The following is an 18,736-nucleotide window of genomic DNA, read 5'->3' on the forward strand; positions in this document are numbered from 1 at the left end:
CTTTGTTTAAACTTACCGAATACGTTTTGAAAACTTAGATCTTTCTTCTTTGTTTTGCTTCTTGGAACTGAATTGATGTAATGATAATCTCCAATCTGTCTCACGACCTAGAAAAAAAACCAACTGCAAATTATAATATGGAAATCTTAGAAAAGTATATGTAGATTTAAAAATTATTGTGAGGTTTTTATTATTGCGAAAAATGCGACAGAGTTAAATTTAAACTTGCATACTGAAATAGCTTATACAAATTAAAGAGGATTTTTCTCAATATCATAAAAACTAAAATTCAAGTTTAAATTGACAAAATCGCAATAATAAATGCACACGACAATTTCTGAATTTGCAGTATTAAGGACTCATAAGTAGGTTTGGGAAGCTGAAGTGTGATGGTTTGTTAGCAGATTATAAGTAATGACTAGTTCAAAACCTACAAATTTCAATATTAGGCCTATGAGAAGTAGATTTTTGTAATGGTTGGTATACATATTTGCATTCCTTGTTGTCTAAAAACGTCCTTTCATGTAGTTACAATTGCATATATTATAAAATTGTGTAGCTTACTGAAATTGGTTTGAACTCTAACTGAAAAGCATATAAATTCATCAGAAAACACCTCAACTCATTTTCAAAACTGTTATTTTTTCAAAGCCCTTTCTAAGTTTAGTAACTTTAGAAAAAAAATGAAGAAGGAAAAATCTAAAATCAGTTAAAAGAATTGATAAAAATCAAACCTAAATAAATTCCAAAAATTACTCTCTTTTGATTATTAAGAAGATTCTGTTTATGTTTTATCAAATTCAAAGATAAATTTTTCAATATCTAGCATTGTCTAGACACACATTCAGGTCACACACAAAAACACACACATAATTTTCCATTTAAATTAGCTAAAAGCATGCAAACTTAATATATATACATGCTTGTTCATTACAGATTTTGTTATTGAGTAAGGAAATTAACATATAATTCTATAAAACTAAGACAATTTAAGGCTGCTACTTTTAAAATTAGTATACATATAATAAATTCCTAAAACTTATTAAAAATGCATGCTTGTTCTATATCGATTTTGATATTTTAGGTAAATAGTTAACATTCTATAGTATTCAGGCTAGATTGCTAATTAAGGTGGGTAGATCTTGATTTAGGGAGATAACTCTTTAAATCAATAATGTGCTTGTCAAAGTCCAGTTTATTCAATGCTTTTTAAGCATTTACCTGAAACAGATTGGAATAATCTAAATAATGTAGATTATATTCATACTGTTGAATTTAAGAGTTATTTCCCTTTTATATAGGTCTACCTCCTTTACTGTTAACCTATATATATATAAAATTCTTGTCACTGGCTCAGATGTACTTATAAAATTCTACAACTTATACACACATACAAAATTCTAAAATGGTACCTTCATTTTCACCTGGAAAATTCGCAAACATTAATATTTTTTAACAAAATGTATATTTGGTAAAAAGTACATTATGTATGTATAGAACATTTTTGGTAGAAAGACAATAAAACAGATACAAAATAGGGTTCTACATTTATATGTTCAAATTTTCAAGCATAAAAGAAGTTCCTCATTAAAGTTAACTGACCTAAGACTTTAATAGCTCATACATGTAATAGGTCATTTACCAAAATTTAAGCAGATTCTAGATTTCTTTTCTTTTGATTTGAGATCCAATTAATACCAACACAAATATAAGGTAAAAGTCTGATTAAGCCATTTCCTGACATTTAAAAAAAAAATATCTTGAAAAATAGCTCCATGCCTATCAATTTTATATTCTAGATTTTAAAATTTCACCTAAGTACATCCTTACACCAAATAATTTCATATCAGTTTGGATAAGATTTTGTGAAAAGTCATTGAAAACTCTATACTGTGCATCATGGCACGTAAAAATAGAACAATATCATACAGAATAAAATATTTGTTTACAAATGAATGAAGTGAGACACTGTTTAACATACATATACTTGTGAACAGCCCACTATACAATATGGGCTTAACAGCCGCACAGTGGTCTATAATTATAATTTTTTAATTGCATACATTTACGTCATTTGAACTGCGGCAGACTAATTGTCTCATTGGCAATTAAACTATATTCCCTTATTTCTTTATTGCAACTTTTTTTACATAACATATAAATGCATTTTCACTTTATATGGAGTGCAGGCGAGAAATAAGCCATAACTTATTACTCCCACAGTGGGCAGGTACAAAAAGCAAAATCCATTAGGGCTGTACTGTACATAAATAATATGTCAAAGTTCAAAGTTCATAATAACATTACCATCTATAATACTGCTGTGTGATGGCACCACTTCAGTGATTCGTATCCGATGACGACATACAGAGTTAGCTTCAGAATTAGACATTCTGGCAGTAGAATCAGCTCTCCCTATATAGAAACATTCATCAGGGCTTAGAAGATGCTTGCCCTGTAATAGCAAACAATTAAGATTCCAAAAAAATTAAATAAGTGTAAAATTGTATAATGTAGATTCAGAAATTACTGCTAGTCTTTTTCTAAATGTGAATAATACACCTTATCGTTATTTGGAAATCTGTCCCACTTGTACTTACAAATGTATGACACCATACAACAATAACATTCCATTGTGGCGTCAGATATTTTCTATTATGACGACAAAATTTTACGGGAACTTTTGCGATGTCAGGAATGGCGGACAAATAGCGATAAGGTGGATGTGACTAGGTGAGTATCGCAATAGATAAGAACTCACATTCTGATAACTGAATCATATATCGGTAAGGAGCTCTACCTGAAATAGCGATAATCATTAAATCAATCTTGTATTTTGTTTTTATCTACACAAATTGCAATAACAAAGGCACACAATAAATTCAGAAATTTACAGTACTGTAAACTAATTCGACTATGCCAGCTGTCCAATCCAATTCAAATTTGCGAGAGGGGTTTATCAAAAGTCCCTTTATCCACAAATTCAGTACCCAACAAATTATATAATAGCACCCCACAAACCAATGATGTTTGAACAAAGAATAAGAATTACAGTTATGGTTTTTGCTCATTGTTGAAGGCCATACAGTTGTCTACAATTTCTAACATCCATTTCATTTGAATCCACGGTGTATAGTTGTCTCTTCTGAATTAATACCATATGTTCTTATTTTTCATACTAAGGATTCATTGTTATTCGTTGGATACCAATTTTCGTTACTTTCTTGGGTACAGGTGAACCACAAATTCAAATGTTCAACAAATTACAAATTTTTTATGGGCTTTGTATGCAGAGATAGCCAAAACCACAAATTCAAATATCAATGAAAATGCTAGTTTTCCTCAATCCACGAAAATTAATACCCACGAAAATAAATGAATCCACACTTACTAAAATTATGAATCACTTTACAAGTTGGAAGGTATATGTACATACATTAGTTTCTGTCATGGGGATATCCCCAAGAGATAGCCTCCTTTTCAAGGGAATTTTCTCATTTTGCTGTACATCTTCGGCTTCCATGGCAGTGGAATTCTTTTTCATCATTGTCAATTTTTTATTCACCAGTTGACGATTTATCTCTGGATAACTTTTTGTTTCTAATTTTTCCAAGTCCCTCCATTTCCCTATTGGATGGAACTTTTTCAAGCCAACATTTTTCTCTAAGGTTAATGTGTCATTAGGATGTCTTTGTTCAGGATCTTTTTGCAAGGAAGGCAAAGAAACATTAAGACCTGGATTGTCTATTCCATCTGGAGACTTTGCATAATATTTGCCACCTTCTATTTCCTCATCATCCTAAAAAGAGGAAAAGAAAAAAGAGAATGATGAAAATGTTTTGTAGTATACAGTGAAGACTCAATAATCATTGAAAGTTGATTTATTAGGGTTCTCAGTAAGGATTTTGAAGGTAAGTCTAGGGACTCCTCACTTTTTGCCATGGTGAGTCCTACAGTAAAAAGAAGATATTTTATTGCAATATGGTTTATTATTTTAATCTTCATGACTGATATGACATTAAATTCAGATTACTTTTAAACTCTTACCCTACAATTATAATATGTGTGTTCAGTTTATATACAAAATTTTACAATCTTGATGCGTCTTTGGACTCACCAGTTTTGAAAATGGTGAGTTCAAACAGATTTTCAAGAGTCCAGGACTCATGGACTCGCCTTAGTGAGAACCCTGATTTATGAAGTACATGTATACCTAGGGAAACTGGTGTCTATCTTTTTTCCCTCTGTTTTAGTAGAATAGCAGTAGCGACTCATAATACCAACTTAAAGAGATTTGGAGGGCAGTTCTTCACTGGTTTCCTTAATTATTTTTTTCCAATAATATCTTTTACATTCTTTATGGATTAAAATTAAAATAAAAAATATCAAACAAGCTGAAATATTTATTTGCAACCAGCTTACATTTAGTAGTATGTGATTTCTTTATTTAGACTCTTTTTTTTCCGTTGTCCTCTGAATTGTAATACTTTAATTAAGAATTGAATGCTGCTTTTTGTAAATTTATTGGGGTGTAAAAGCGTTGACCGAAGTACATTTTGTATGAAGTGCAGAAGCAACCCTATAAAGTTACAAAAAGAAGCATTCAATACTTATAATTACATTTTTTTTAGCTAGAATCATGAAAACACGATTTTTATCAAGTTTTCATTTAATTCACCTGTGCACTTTATCGTGGGATCTCGTGTCATAATGAATGATAAGTTTTAATGTCTAATGCAATTGTTTCAGGAACAGCACGTGATGTGCAGTTAGCCAATCAGAATAACGTATCATAATGAAACATACATCTAATGTAATTATTTGTGCATAATCATGTTAACATAAGAGAACACAAAACCTTTCTATTTTAAACATGCACATTTATGTTTATACATTTTTTTAACTGCTGAGACCATAAACAATGAATAACAATGAATATGAAAAATCCTGAGCTTAAAAACACCCGATTAAGGAGTCCAAATAAAGGTCATACCCCCCACCCCCTCACTCCCACCCCCTCTTCTTTCTTACTATCAGTATTTAAATAATTACTCTGGTATCTTTTTCAATAATATTGACACTATTCCCTATGAAAAATTTGAAGAATACATTATACCTTTAGTAAGCATCAGGTAAATTAATAAGTAGGGGATCTTTTTGAAGTCGACACATATATAAAGTACAAATAGTAACATGTGCTCCAAAGATCTCTTATGTTCAACTATATAAAACACAAGCATTTGTACATACCAACACATTACACTTTAGATCACTTTACTAACAAATTAATTTTCATAACATCTTTTATAAGTTCTTTGCTGATATATTTTTATACCAATTTACATGAATGATAAATCTCCTGAGTTAAAGAAAATGCTAAAAAAGGTCTTACCTGGATCTTACTGTGACATAACTAATACACATTTTTTTTGTAAAAGATAAGTACATCATATTTTTAATTTCATAATGATGTCGAATACATCAAATTGGTGTGTATCAATGATAACATTTAATTCTGTGGAAGACAAAAAACAACATCCCCAAGGCAAATGGACAAAGTGACCTAAATACTATAATATTTAATATTCATGTACATGTATACTCAACAATAAAAATAACCTGTACAGCACTTTCTTTAAAACAATATTATTTATTATTTATTTTTTTTGTGTACTTTTGGACTGATCGAGTTCTATAGAAATTCGACCTAATTAATATTTTGATTTAGAATCATCATTATGTTGGAATTCTATTAAATGGAGACAAAAGATTTTATTTCAGTTTTTAACAACCATAATTCCATTGACATCTGGCCGGGGGGATAATAATTAATAACCCAAGTCTCATGTCTCTAATCTATACTAAATAGAGGATTTTGAATACATGGTTAAATATAGAATAATTTTGAAAACATTTCATGGCCTTAATATGATTTATCATTCAACTAATTTCTGATTTAAAAAAAAATAAAATTTAAACTCTATTAATTTTACATGATTAACAACTGGTGGTTACTCATGATTAACACTTCCAATCAAATACTTATTTAGAACACAATGTAGGCAATACATGTACACTGATCATGCTGATATATAAAGTTTAAATGAAAATAAGTGGAGTGTTATTTGTGTTGTTGTGTATATAAAAATTATTAGTTTGTATTATAATTAATCAATGTTTATTGTCTGACATGACAAGTAATACAAGTCTTATGGTGTCTTCTCATTTATCCAACTTTTTAAAATAAGGTATTCTCATTTATCCAACTTTTTATTTTTGTTAATTATTGAGATGCTTGTTTAGTAATAATAAGGTGCCTTTCCAAAATTTGACAGTAAATTTGTTCCTGTATGTTTTTATATTATTTAAAATATATATATATAAAATAGGCGATTTTAAACTTGTTACATTTTATTTTTAAATAAAATCTAGTACAAATGTATATTTTAAATAATACAACTGATATTTTTCTATCCAATTCACATTTTAATTAACAGTTAAAAACTTGAAATAACTTTCAAATGATTCACATTACATTAACTAAATGTCAATTGCACATTTTATCATGCTATGCTAAATAATACTACAGAAAATTTAACCGGGTATAATTTTCAGTCTTATTTTCACCTGTCATTCAACCCAAACTCTAATTAAAGAAACCCTTTGTTCTTGATTACCTTTGATCTCATCTGTCCAACTTTTTTTTACCTGTACAACCTATAGTTTCAAAAAGTGGCAGCAGTCCTTTTGCGCCAATTACTGTTTTTCAGGGGTATCATTTGCGCCAAATTTTATTTTCAAAATGTATCAATTGCGCCAATATTGGGAACTCATTTGCGCCAATTTACCTGTACATATATCTATCATAAATATTAATGATTACTATATATGTATTCTTATTTTTGCCCCAAAAGGTATCACGTTAGGAGATATTTCACCATAAAGACGAGTTTCTGAAGAGAATTAAATGACTTAAGCAGCATTAGACAGTCAATGTACAGAGAGAGAATAAAACTTATTTCTTTGCTTAACAAAGATATGCCAATATAGAAAATAGAAGTTTTTGCTCTTTATGTTTTAGCCACAAATGTTGATGACACAGAGCTTTGTTCCCACCATGCGTATGGACTTTATTATTATTATGAACTATTATTAACTATTTTATGGATTTCATCCTTCAATGTTTGTGTTTTTGGACAATAAAAAGGAAGTTAAAAGCTACTACATACATTAAATTGGGAAGTACCCATGCAGCAGCAGTAATAAAAACATATGTTTCAGAAAAGGAAACATGTGCCGTGTTACACTGCCAGTTCCAAGTCCGAATAAAGGAGTAAGGAAGTAATTTTCTTTTAACTGGCGCAATCGTACGTTTTATTTTTGGCGCAAATGAAACCATCTAATTTTAAAACATGTGGCGCAAACGTAGCATTTGAGAAAAAAAGTTGTGGCGTAAAATGACGCATTTTTGGCGCTAACGGATCTCTCCCCAAAAAGTTGGATAAATGAGAATGAACCAGTCTTATTATCTGTGTAGTTATTAAAATTTATCAAATCTTTATCCAGCAGTTTTATATATATATATATATGTATTTATAAATATTCATGATGATTGGGAAAAAAGTGCAAATCAAATACATCAAATATCATTTTTATTCTCTATCTGGGTAGACGACCTGTGGTCAAAATGAACTCTGACATGTCCTACCGTGACATAATCATTATAATAAATCAGAAATTTACTGGAAAATTCAAGTCATTTACAAACAGTCAGAGGCCTTTTTATAAACAAACATTTTTTTAATTCCCTATCTACAATAAGTTTATTAAAAAAAAATAATACTTGATAGAGTTATTTCTTTTTCAATAGAAGCCTTGAATACCTTGTTGTACATGTAATTTTAATTAATAAATAATTGCCTACATGTATATCCAACAAGATAATTCCATTATACATGTACCTATAAAAATTAATATCAAGACTATACTATCAGTACTTGTTTAGTATCATGCAGTTAAGACCACAAGTAGCAGATCCAGAACTTTTTGTAAAAGGGGGGGGGGGGGGGGGGGGGGGCACTGACTGACCTACAGTTGGATGAGGTGGTTTGCTTCAGTCATGCTTCAGTGATTCACTATATAATCAACCAAAGTTTTCCCACAAAAGGAGGGGGCCCTGGATCCGCCTATGCTCACTTGCCCTTTTATTCAATAACGGAAGCATAACATAACTACAACAGACTGCTAAAATCTTCAGACACCACACTGATTTTTTTGTAAAGATGTACATTTGGAGGGACTTGACATCATCTCTTTATCATGTTTATGATGTCTTCAATTTTGGAAAAACTAACCTTTTTGATAGACAGCAGTATCTATAACCTTGCTTCAGAATATACAATTTCTATCAGAGATATTTGAAAGCTTTATGATTTTTAACGAACGTGTATATATGTCCAATACAGTCAGTGAACAAATGGTGTTAGAGGTTAATTTTAAGTGAAATCAATTTCACATTCAGAGCAGGAGAGAGACAATAGACATCAATGGCAAAAATGGTGATTAAATGTTTGTGTTAATTTGTAAATCTTCTTGCTTCACTAAAACAAAATATATAACATTGATGCCCACTAGGACATCTATCAACAATGATCAGATTTTGTTAAATTGTCCTTTAGATTTTCTACTAACCCTCAATTGATTTTTTATAACATTAAATTTGTTAATCTTGCTTTTTTTCGTCTATTGCTGTATGTAATCTTTACTATTACAAAAAGTTTATCATGTTTGAAACTACACCCTGTGATCGGTCTTTATAATCGTTTAGGACAAATCTAGCTACTTTCCACTGAGACTGCTTAACCCTGAGAGATGTGGTGCTTGTTGTACTGATCCAAAACTGAGGAAGAGTATTTCAACTACTGGACAGACAAGTTTACTCATTAATTTACTGTGTGCATGATTAATGTGTACATGTACTCAAAAGTATGTGAAGTTTTTAACTTTACATGTAGTTGTGTAGTTTTTAAAATTGCTTACAGTTAATATTATTTACATGTGTTCCACAGTCAAGATCATGGCTTATTATGTTACAGTAACACCTTATAACCATTTTCTGACAACAGGTATTTTCAAAACATGATTATGCAATATATAATATAAAGGGGAAAATCCAGGAAACATCATACTATAGTAGGTCGAAAATACAATACTGTACATTATTTTTTTTAAGGATATATAAACGTCTGTTGCAAAAAATCGTAAAGTGAAATAACCAAGTAATCAAATAGAAAAATCCTAAAAATTACACAAGAAATAATAAAAAAAAAAAATAAAAAAATACAAACCAGGTGGGATCATAATTAGAAAAGGGAGTGAAACTAGTTGATCTTGCTTTTCTTGTTCTGTATGAACAAATACCATATGTTGATCATAAAATTACAAATGATAACGGACACTAAATCAGAATGGCTTTTAGTTTAAACATATTTATTTATAGTGGATTGGGAAGTTTTACAACTTATATTAATCCCTTTCCACTTTGCAGGTGCGAGTACTGCCTTGTAGTGGCATTAGCCTAATGGCTTTTATAAAAAGTAAAATAAAAAAAATACTGAATTCTGAGGAAAATTCAAAACGGAAAGTCCCTAATCAATTGGCAAAATCAAAAGCTCAAACACATCAAACGAATGGATATCAGCAACTGTCACACTGCTGACTTGGTACACATATTTTTTTTAATGTAGAAAGTGGTGGATTTAACCTGGTTTTATAATTAGCTAAACCTCTCACTTGTACGACAGCCGCATCAAATTTCATTATATTGACAACGATGCGTGAACAAAACAAACAGACTTAGGTAAACATGTCAAAAATACATCACTCAACATTACACTTAAAACACACAAACTGAATTTTAATGTGCGTATTGTTATGCATTTACTTTTCTACAATATCCATCTAAGTTAGACATACAAACTGAATTTTAATCAGCGTATTGTTATGCATTTACTTTTCTACAATATCCATCTAAGTTAGACATCACGTGACTTTTGTGACGTATTTTATCCGCCATTGTGTATTATATTTCCCCATATAAAATGCATGGATGCTTCAATAAAGCTTAATGCAAGGGCTGTATAGCCAGTCAAGGTCGTTGAAAACTTCCATTTGCTGTAAAGCTTAATTTTCTCATAAACCTGACCCGTTTTCTAAGTTTTGCAAATCAATCCTTGATATTTAAACATATTTCTATCAAACAATGTTGGACCTAACAGTTTAATTTTTGATTAAAGTCTGTCATTTTAGACTTGTAAAAACATGCACTTTCCTCCATGCTAAATTACCGATACCCATGTCTACTTGTACAATAAATAAAGAAATTCCGTACATAAAAAAAACAAAAAAACTTTGCAAATCGATTAAGTATATCAAAACAAATATCTGGCGTAGAGTACTACTTAAAACAGTTTAATTTCAAGTCAAAGTCTGTCAAACATCGATTTAAAAAAGGGAATTTTTCGGGATTTTTCAATATGGCGGATGATGTATATGGAAATGTTGCATCAAATCAAGATTTGTATAGTAAGACTTTCCTAGATTATATAAATATTTTCATACAAAATCTCTGATGTTTCTGTTCTTTTCTTTGGTGATATTTCGATATGATTGATTTCAAAATTTCTTTATAAAAAAAAATAGTTTAAGTGTGACACGGGAACATTTATTTGACAGATATCCAGGATATACTGTTACCAGAAAATAGCTTGCAATAAAATTATAATAAAATTTTTCTCTTCTTTTTTAAAGGTGTTTTTCTGTATATTTTATGTTTCTTTAGAAATATATTCACACATCCCTTTTAGAACAAAAAATGTTTTCATCCCAAGAGAAAAAAAAAAACCTAATGTAAATATTCTATACTTTTAAAATTTCATACCTTTACAGAACAGGTGAACTCTGACTTGGGTTATAATGTTACATAACAATATATTGTCAGGTAGACGTGCAAACCAAAAACAACCAGTTGACATTAAACATCCTGTATACACATGTATTACCAGAATTTAAATTTTGCGATACACAAAAGTTCTCACAAATGTACAAATAAACTTTCTCTTAATTTCCCGTTTCTAATCAGAAAAAGTATCTATCATAATAAACTTTAAGAAAATATGAATATTATGAAAATGTCTTTAAAAAAAATAATTTTTGCTTCAAAAATATTCAAATATTTTTCATTTTTTCCATAATTATTACATGTATAAAGAAATATTATGATTCAAATTTTAATTCAAATGGATTTTTTTTTCATTTTATAGGAAATTCAACGATATTTCATTGCATATGATTTAATTTTTTTTAATTCAATATTTAAAACTAAATTCAGGCATTCAATGAATCTTTAAAAAGTTAAACATTTGTAAAAAAATAGTTTATTGTTTACATTTAAACAGAGACCTTTAATACGATTGCTCTGATTTGAACAATAGTCTATACCCTATAATGTCTATCGACAGAGTTATCGGTCCTGAATAGGACTGATAGAGTTGGGTATGATTGACTAGAGATATAGGGGAAGGGTTGAGATCTCATAAACATTTTTAACCCCGCCGCAATTTTGCGCCTGTCCCAAGTCAGGAGCCTTTGGCCTTTGCTAGTCTTGTATAATTTTCAAGTTAATTTTAGTTTCTTGTGTATAATTCGGAGTTTAGTATGACGTGCATTATCACTGAACTAGTATATTATGTATATACATATTTTTTAAGGGGCCAGCTGAAGGACGCCTCCGGGTGCGGGAGTTTCTCGCTACATTGAAGACCCATTAGTGGCTTTTGGCTGTTGTCTACTTTATGGTCGGGTTGTTATCGCTTTGACACCTTCCCGATTTCCTTTATCAATTTTAATCATATGTAACAAAGAAGCGCAAATGATGGCATATGTATAGACCAAGCATATTCAGTTTATGTTTTAATTGATATTTCTCATGACTATGAGGTGTTTTTTTAAATATTAATTTAAGTTATATTGATTATTTTGAGAGAAAAAAATCTGGGAGCTTCTATTGCCCTGCAAATGATAAATAGATATAAGAAGATGTGGTATGAGTGCCAAAGAGAAAACTCTCCATTCAAGTCACAATTTGTAAAAGTAAACCATTATAGGTCAAAGTACGACCTTCAACACGGAGCCATGGCTCGCATCGAATAGCAAGCTTTTAAGAGTATCAAAAACTACTAGTTTAAAACCTTTCAAACAGGAAAATCAACGGTCTAATCAGGCTATAAAAAACGAGAAACACTTATGTCTATTAAAGTTAATAGAATCAATGATTTGTATAGTAAGACTAAGAAGTACTATTGTGACAAATCTTTGATAGAATATTTACATAAAAATCATATTTTGTAAAAACCAGAAACCCTGTTTTAGTAGCTTTTTTTATAAGCAGCTATACCATTTATCATGAAAAATCCTGCGATAAGAGACAAAACCCGTACGATATCGTACACACTGAACATTTTTAAATGCTGCTACATAAAAATGGAAAGTTCTCGTTGGAAAGTTTCTTGTCGTAAACATTTGTACTCATAGATTCTCATTGTTCATTTCTACGTGTAAGTCAATGGTTTAAATTTGTAGAGAAACTTTAAACCTGTAGAGAAAAAAGTGAAATCATTCAAATAAAGAAAAAAATACAGAAGAAAGTTACTATCGAAAATCGTTTTACTACTGGCTGCTATTCAACTGCGTCAATTCAGACTACTAGTAATTAAAAAATATAGATCTCGGAGTTGCGTTATCCCTTTTATTTACGATAACTCAAGGTGAATTTCAATTAGATTGAATCAGAGTTGTAATCAGTTTATGTTGTTACATGTATATATCGATCTAATATTTCCTATAAACTGATAGGGAAACAGTTGTGCGTCTTGTGTTCACTGTTTATATTTATGCACGCACATGTCTCAAAGTATCCGAGTTTAACCAATTTATACAAAAAACAAGTTGATGGGTCAATGGGTAACTTTACTATCATCGCTTTATTCATATGTCAAGAGTCTCAGTATATTAAATCAAAAGACACATTTTACAGTCTCTCGTAGAAATACAAGTATGTAAGCTCTTCCAAAGATATATAAATGATGATGATATATAGAGCAGATATAGTTTTGATAGTAGTAATAAGGGGGATACTGAATATAATTTTGGATTTTGATTGAACTGACAACCCATAATATTAATAAGACCAGAAAATAAAACAAGCTGTGAAATGAACATTACCTTGTCTTGATATATAACTAAGGTAGACTGAAACCCCGCTTATAATATTACTTACGAGGAAAAACACAAGTTTTTGACAAACAGAAGTAAACACCATTAGTCACACATGAAAATAGTGTTGTTTGTGACATGATATTATATAACTGTGTGTTTGAGTGGAATGGACTTATAGAATACATAGGGACACGAATATTAAAACATTAATATTCAATTACAATCGGGGAGATTTTTATTTAGGTGGGGGTATCAGTCGCTTGGAATTAAGTGAGCTCATTATTGATGGCAGATTTTGAGTTTTGTTGTGCTGTTGTATTTGTATGATCAGAAGATATATTCATTTCTTCTTTTTATCTTTAGAGATACTAAATTACATCTGGGAGTTGCAACCTATGCTTTGTTAAACAAAAACCAAACACGTTAGGTTTCAAAATTTGAAAATTTAAAGCCAATGAGTATTACCTTATAAAAAGCTATGCATCAATGTAAGTATAAAAAAGAAGATGTGGTATGATTGCCAATGAGACAACTCTCCACAAGAGACCAAAATAACACAGAAATTAACAACTATAGTTCACCGTACGGCCTTCAACAATGAGCAAAGCCTATACCGCATAGTCAGCTATAAAAGGCGCCGAAATGACAATGTAAAACAACTCAAACGAGAATACTAACGGCCTAATTTATCTAAATATTGAACAAAAAACAAATATGCAACACATAAACAATTAAACAAATTATTTTATAAACCAGAATTCAAGGCTCCTGACTTTGAATGAAAATGCGCGCAAATGTAATGCGCCGAATTATTCTACAGCTTATCGATTAACACATACCTGATCACAAGTAAATTCTAGACAAAACATTCTAGTTCCTCTATTATATCATGTTAAAACATGTAAATACGATGGGAGAACTGCATGTTTATTTTGTGTTTTTGATTTATTTCCTTTGCGAAAAAGACAATAAGAATGCATGTTGTGTACAATAATACTGCGTATTATGACATACTTAAAAATCTATATATCATATGTAATGTTTTTAATTAACAAAATACGTAATGAAAATACAACAATTTAAATAAATTTAAAAATAAGGTTTCGAATTTAGGTTACACAGTGTCTTAAATTTTGAATTCTGGTTTATAAAATGATTTTTTTTCCGGATGTTAGGCGATAATTAATCAATCTATAGTGTACATTTTATTGTATTTGTACAGAGAAATATATATGTGTATATATTTGTCTCTGATTTGTATAAGCAATTTTCAAGGCTATGAAGGCTTGTCAATGACTATATAAACACTAGCTTACTGCTGACACCTTTTGGCGATTATGAAACTGTTGTATCATTTCGTTCATTCATTGTATTGTCCATCTGTCTGTACGTAAAATGCTGTCCACACAAATTCCCCAAAACATATATAGTCCCTGTATTTCCGTGTGTATCTTTAACATTAATGCCATTGTGTACATATTTCACAAATGCCTAAGAAGGGGGTCCAGTCATACTTCAGTGATTCCATATATAATTATAACCAATTGCATGTTTCCCACAAATGTGGGGGTGAGCCCCCCTGAAAAACCCTCTAAATCCGCATCTGTATGTGTAGACATCTTGTATCATCAATACCCGTTTAAACCAGTGACTGTATTTGAATGGAATTTTCAGTATACACATGTTTAATAGACATAAACGGGAGCAAATCTGGTTACTGCATGAACAATGCATTTTTTTTCTATATTTATTTATTCGTTTTTTTGCTTGACATTTTGAAGTACAATCATTTTTTTTTAAATCTCGGGACAATCTGATTGTGAAATGCTAAAATTATTGAGTTTTGCAGAGGAAATCTATTTATATCTATAGAAAGTAATAGCATGGGTGCAGCCTTTCTGAACATACCCTCAAAATAACAAAAAACTATTCATATCATCGAAACTAAAGCAAATTTCTCGGCAAAAGCAACATCACTGACAAGACAAGTGTATCATTCGGAAGAACTTCAATGCAATGGGAAGTAACTCATATCATTCAGAACCCTCCACCAGCTATTTATAGATTATTGTTGATCATCTCAACGAGATTGATTTTCTCCCTAGAGCCGGTACGGCGAAAGCGAGAAAAGCAATCGAGTAGAGATGACCAATGATAATATGTTTATCGCTATTTTACCTCTGACAACGTTGTCAATTTCATGTCTATTTGATAAGCAACGCCACGTGCGTCCTTAGTTTCTAGCGATAATTGTCCATCCAGCGAGTAGCATGATATGAAAAATTATCAGAAAAAAAGATCAAAGGAAAAATGCACAAAATAGCGATAAAATGATATATCGAACCCTTTCAAGTCAATACGTCCAGTAGTAACTAGTGCAAATATGAAACAAGAGGCTCTCAAGAGCCTGAATCGCTCACCTGCATTTCAGAGGAGATGATTTGAAATGTAAGCAAACTTTATGAACAAATTGTGTAAAATTGTCTTTCAAGGCAATAACTCCTTAAGGGGTCAATTGACAATTTTAGTCATATTAACTTTTTTGTAGATCTTCCTTTGTTGAACATTATTGCTTTTTACAGTTTATATCTATCTATAAAGATATTCAAAATGGTAACAAAAAACTGCAAAATTTCGTTAAAACTACCAATTCAGTGGCAGCAACCCAACAATGGGTTGTTCGATTCGTCTGAAAATGTTTGGGCTCATAGATTCTCATCAATTGAACAATTTTACCCATGTCAGATTTGCTCTTAAAGCTTTAGTTTTTAAGATATAAGCCAAACACTGCATTTGACCCATATGTTCTATTTTTAGCCATGGCGGCCATGTTTATCGATGGACCAAAAATTCGGATACAGTTTATAAACTAAATACCCTAAGGAACATTTAGTAAAGTTTGAAGGTATTTGGCCCAGTAGTTTCAGAGGAGAAGATTTTTAAATGTTAGCAAACTTGATGAACAAATTGTGTAAAATGGTTTTAAAAGGGTAATAACTCCTTAAGGGTTCAATTGGTAATTTTGGTCCTATGGACTTTTTTGTACATCTTATTTTACTAAACATTATTGCTGTTAAAGTTTACAGATTATTATCTATCTATAATAATTTTTAAGAAAATAACAAAAAAATGCAAAATTTCCTGAAAACTACTAATTTAGTGGCAGCAACCCAACAATGGGTAGTTCGATTCGTCTGAAAATTTCAGGGCTGATAGATCTTGACTAATTGAACAATTTTATCCATGTCATATTTGTTCTTATTGCTTAAGTGTTTGAGATATAAGCCAAAAATTTCATTTGACCCCTATGTTCTATTTTTAGCCATGGCGGCCATGTTTGTCAATGGATCAACACTTCGGATACAATTTATAAACTAGATACCCTAAGGAACATTTAGGTAAAGTTTAAATGTATTTGGCCCAGTAGTTTCAGAGAAGATTTTTGAAATAGTTTACGACGACAGACGACGACGACGACGGACGCCTGATTGTGCATTCTAAAATTATTGAGCTTTGCAGAGGAAATCTATGTACTAGTATATCTTTAGAAACGCGGTAGCATGGTTGCAGCTATTCTGAACATACCCTCAAAATAGCAAATATCTATTCATATTATCGAAACTAAAGCAAATTTCTCGCAAAGGCAACATCAATGACAAGACAAGTATATCATTCTACGCAACGCGAAGTTACTCATGCCAATCAAAACTTTGCACCAGAGATATCAATATCGAATCCTTTCAAGTCATTGAGTCCATTAGATTCTAGTAAATAATCAAAATGGATAACAAAAAATCGATGACAAAACAAATCTTGAAATAACAAAGAAAATGTTCTTGCCTCACTACACACAAAAACAGCCAGCGAAAAAAAAAGAAAGAAAAAAAAGAAGAAAAAACCCAGGGAGAAAACATCTTGCCAACAACAACTGTCACATATGCTATTGTTTTAATCCTTTCTTTTTAAAAATGATTGATGACTAACGTTTAATATGCAATCAATTTGAATTGTTTTACTTACAAACCATTCACGATGAATTCAGTCTTACTTAGATATATTTTATTGTTTGAAATAGAAAATAAAAAAGGAGGAGGGATGCTAAAAATATTACTGTTTTATTATCATTGGAACGGCATACTATTGTTCAAAAATGCCTTTATCTAATTTAAAAAACAAAACTGCTTTACAAAGGTCATAGTTGTGAAGTTAAAACTAAAACAATTGTTCTAAATCATTTTTCACAAACGGTTTTGACCGTATGTTTACATGTTTACTACAACTGTTTCTTGCGAGTTTGATACTTTGGTGTACATCTTTAATAAATATGATGTTATCATTGTTGTTGTGTTGCTGTCTTATTGACGTTTTTATATTTTCTCATTTTATACATATCTACATGTATTTGCATTATGATAAAATAGTTCACAAAAACGGGTAAATAGGTTAAGTTTGATATTCTTCAGATAATATAAATGTATATTTTGACACAGTTCACACGGGTTGAGGGAGTAAATTATTAACCTCTAATGATAACATCTTTCAAATGATCATAACTTTACATAGATTGTTTCTTTATTTACGAGCTCTTTAAACAACAGAATCGTTTGTTGCAAACAGTTATCTGTTCCAAACTGAAACCGAAATATTTGCATCAGAATATGTATCGAAAAATAGTGTAATACATAGCAGTGCAACCCCTTTTCAGAAATAAGCTGCATCTGCCTATACATAATTGACTTTAATGGTGTTTCGACCATTTATTGCCAGGTTGATTGAGTTGATAAAGAGGAAATGGAAAAAATCCACTCTCTCCATCTTTAGTCATGTTATTCATATCTTTTTTTTTATGACACTCTGTAATTAGGAGATAACTTTATTTGTTTTAAGCTTTGCCTTCGTAAAACATAGATTTTCTTTGTTACAGACTGGTAAACGTGGAATCTAACCCTTCAAAATATTTGTCAACGTTCAATAACTTTTTTGTTGTTTCAAACAAATTAGATGAGAAATAAAGAATATGTAACTTACCCTGTTCATGTTGTAATCGGACGATTCTTTGTTTCCCATTAAATTTGACTATTTAAGTTTGGCTTTAGAACTTAGCCATATGCGTAAAGATAAAAGTATTTCAAATAATATCATTATGTGTTCTAAATCTAGAATGTGACTATAGGACAGATAATAGATTATTATTATCATATGTGATAAATTCAAGATCATGTACAATGATGTCACTGTTGTTGTTTAAATAAATAAACACAACCTTTATTGTTAAGGATTTCACAGATTCTGTTTTTTATTTATAAAACTGGGTCGATGTCTGCTGGTGGAGTTTTTATTCCCCGAGGATATCACAAGACCCCCTTGTAGATTTTGAAAAAGAGCAGGCCAATGCCGCTACAAGGCAGCACTCGCTCCCGCAAAGTGGAGAGGGATAAATACAAGTTGCAAAACTTGTTTC

The 18,736-nt window shown here is 30.7% G+C and overlaps 1 protein-coding gene across 3 annotated transcripts in view; it reads right to left on the bottom strand.

Moving 5' to 3' along the window:
* The window catches only part of LOC143057799 (uncharacterized), a 35,357-nt gene extending 16,955 nt beyond the window's left edge, over window positions 1-18,402 (bottom strand). Inside the window, exons 1-4 of one of the 3 annotated variants that reach the window (XM_076231213.1) lie at window positions 18,304-18,402; window positions 3,437-3,799; window positions 2,308-2,455; window positions 17-107 (exon numbers count right to left, since the gene is read on the bottom strand). In XM_076231213.1, coding sequence (XP_076087328.1) covers window positions 17-107; window positions 2,308-2,455; window positions 3,437-3,799; window positions 18,304-18,342 — 641 coding nt within the window. In that variant the 5' untranslated portion in view covers window positions 18,343-18,402. Of the gene's footprint in view, window positions 1-16; window positions 108-2,307; window positions 2,456-3,436; window positions 3,800-5,250; window positions 5,271-9,347; window positions 9,398-18,303 lie in introns of those variants that run through there. The other 2 variants (XM_076231214.1, XM_076231215.1) reach the window with 2 other exon arrangements.
* Window positions 18,403-18,736: the final 334 nt, after the last annotated feature.

The sequence above is a fragment of the Mytilus galloprovincialis genome, chromosome 13 (assembly GCF_965363235.1).
Source record: "Mytilus galloprovincialis chromosome 13, xbMytGall1.hap1.1, whole genome shotgun sequence".
Taxonomy (NCBI): domain Eukaryota; kingdom Metazoa; phylum Mollusca; class Bivalvia; order Mytilida; family Mytilidae; genus Mytilus; species Mytilus galloprovincialis.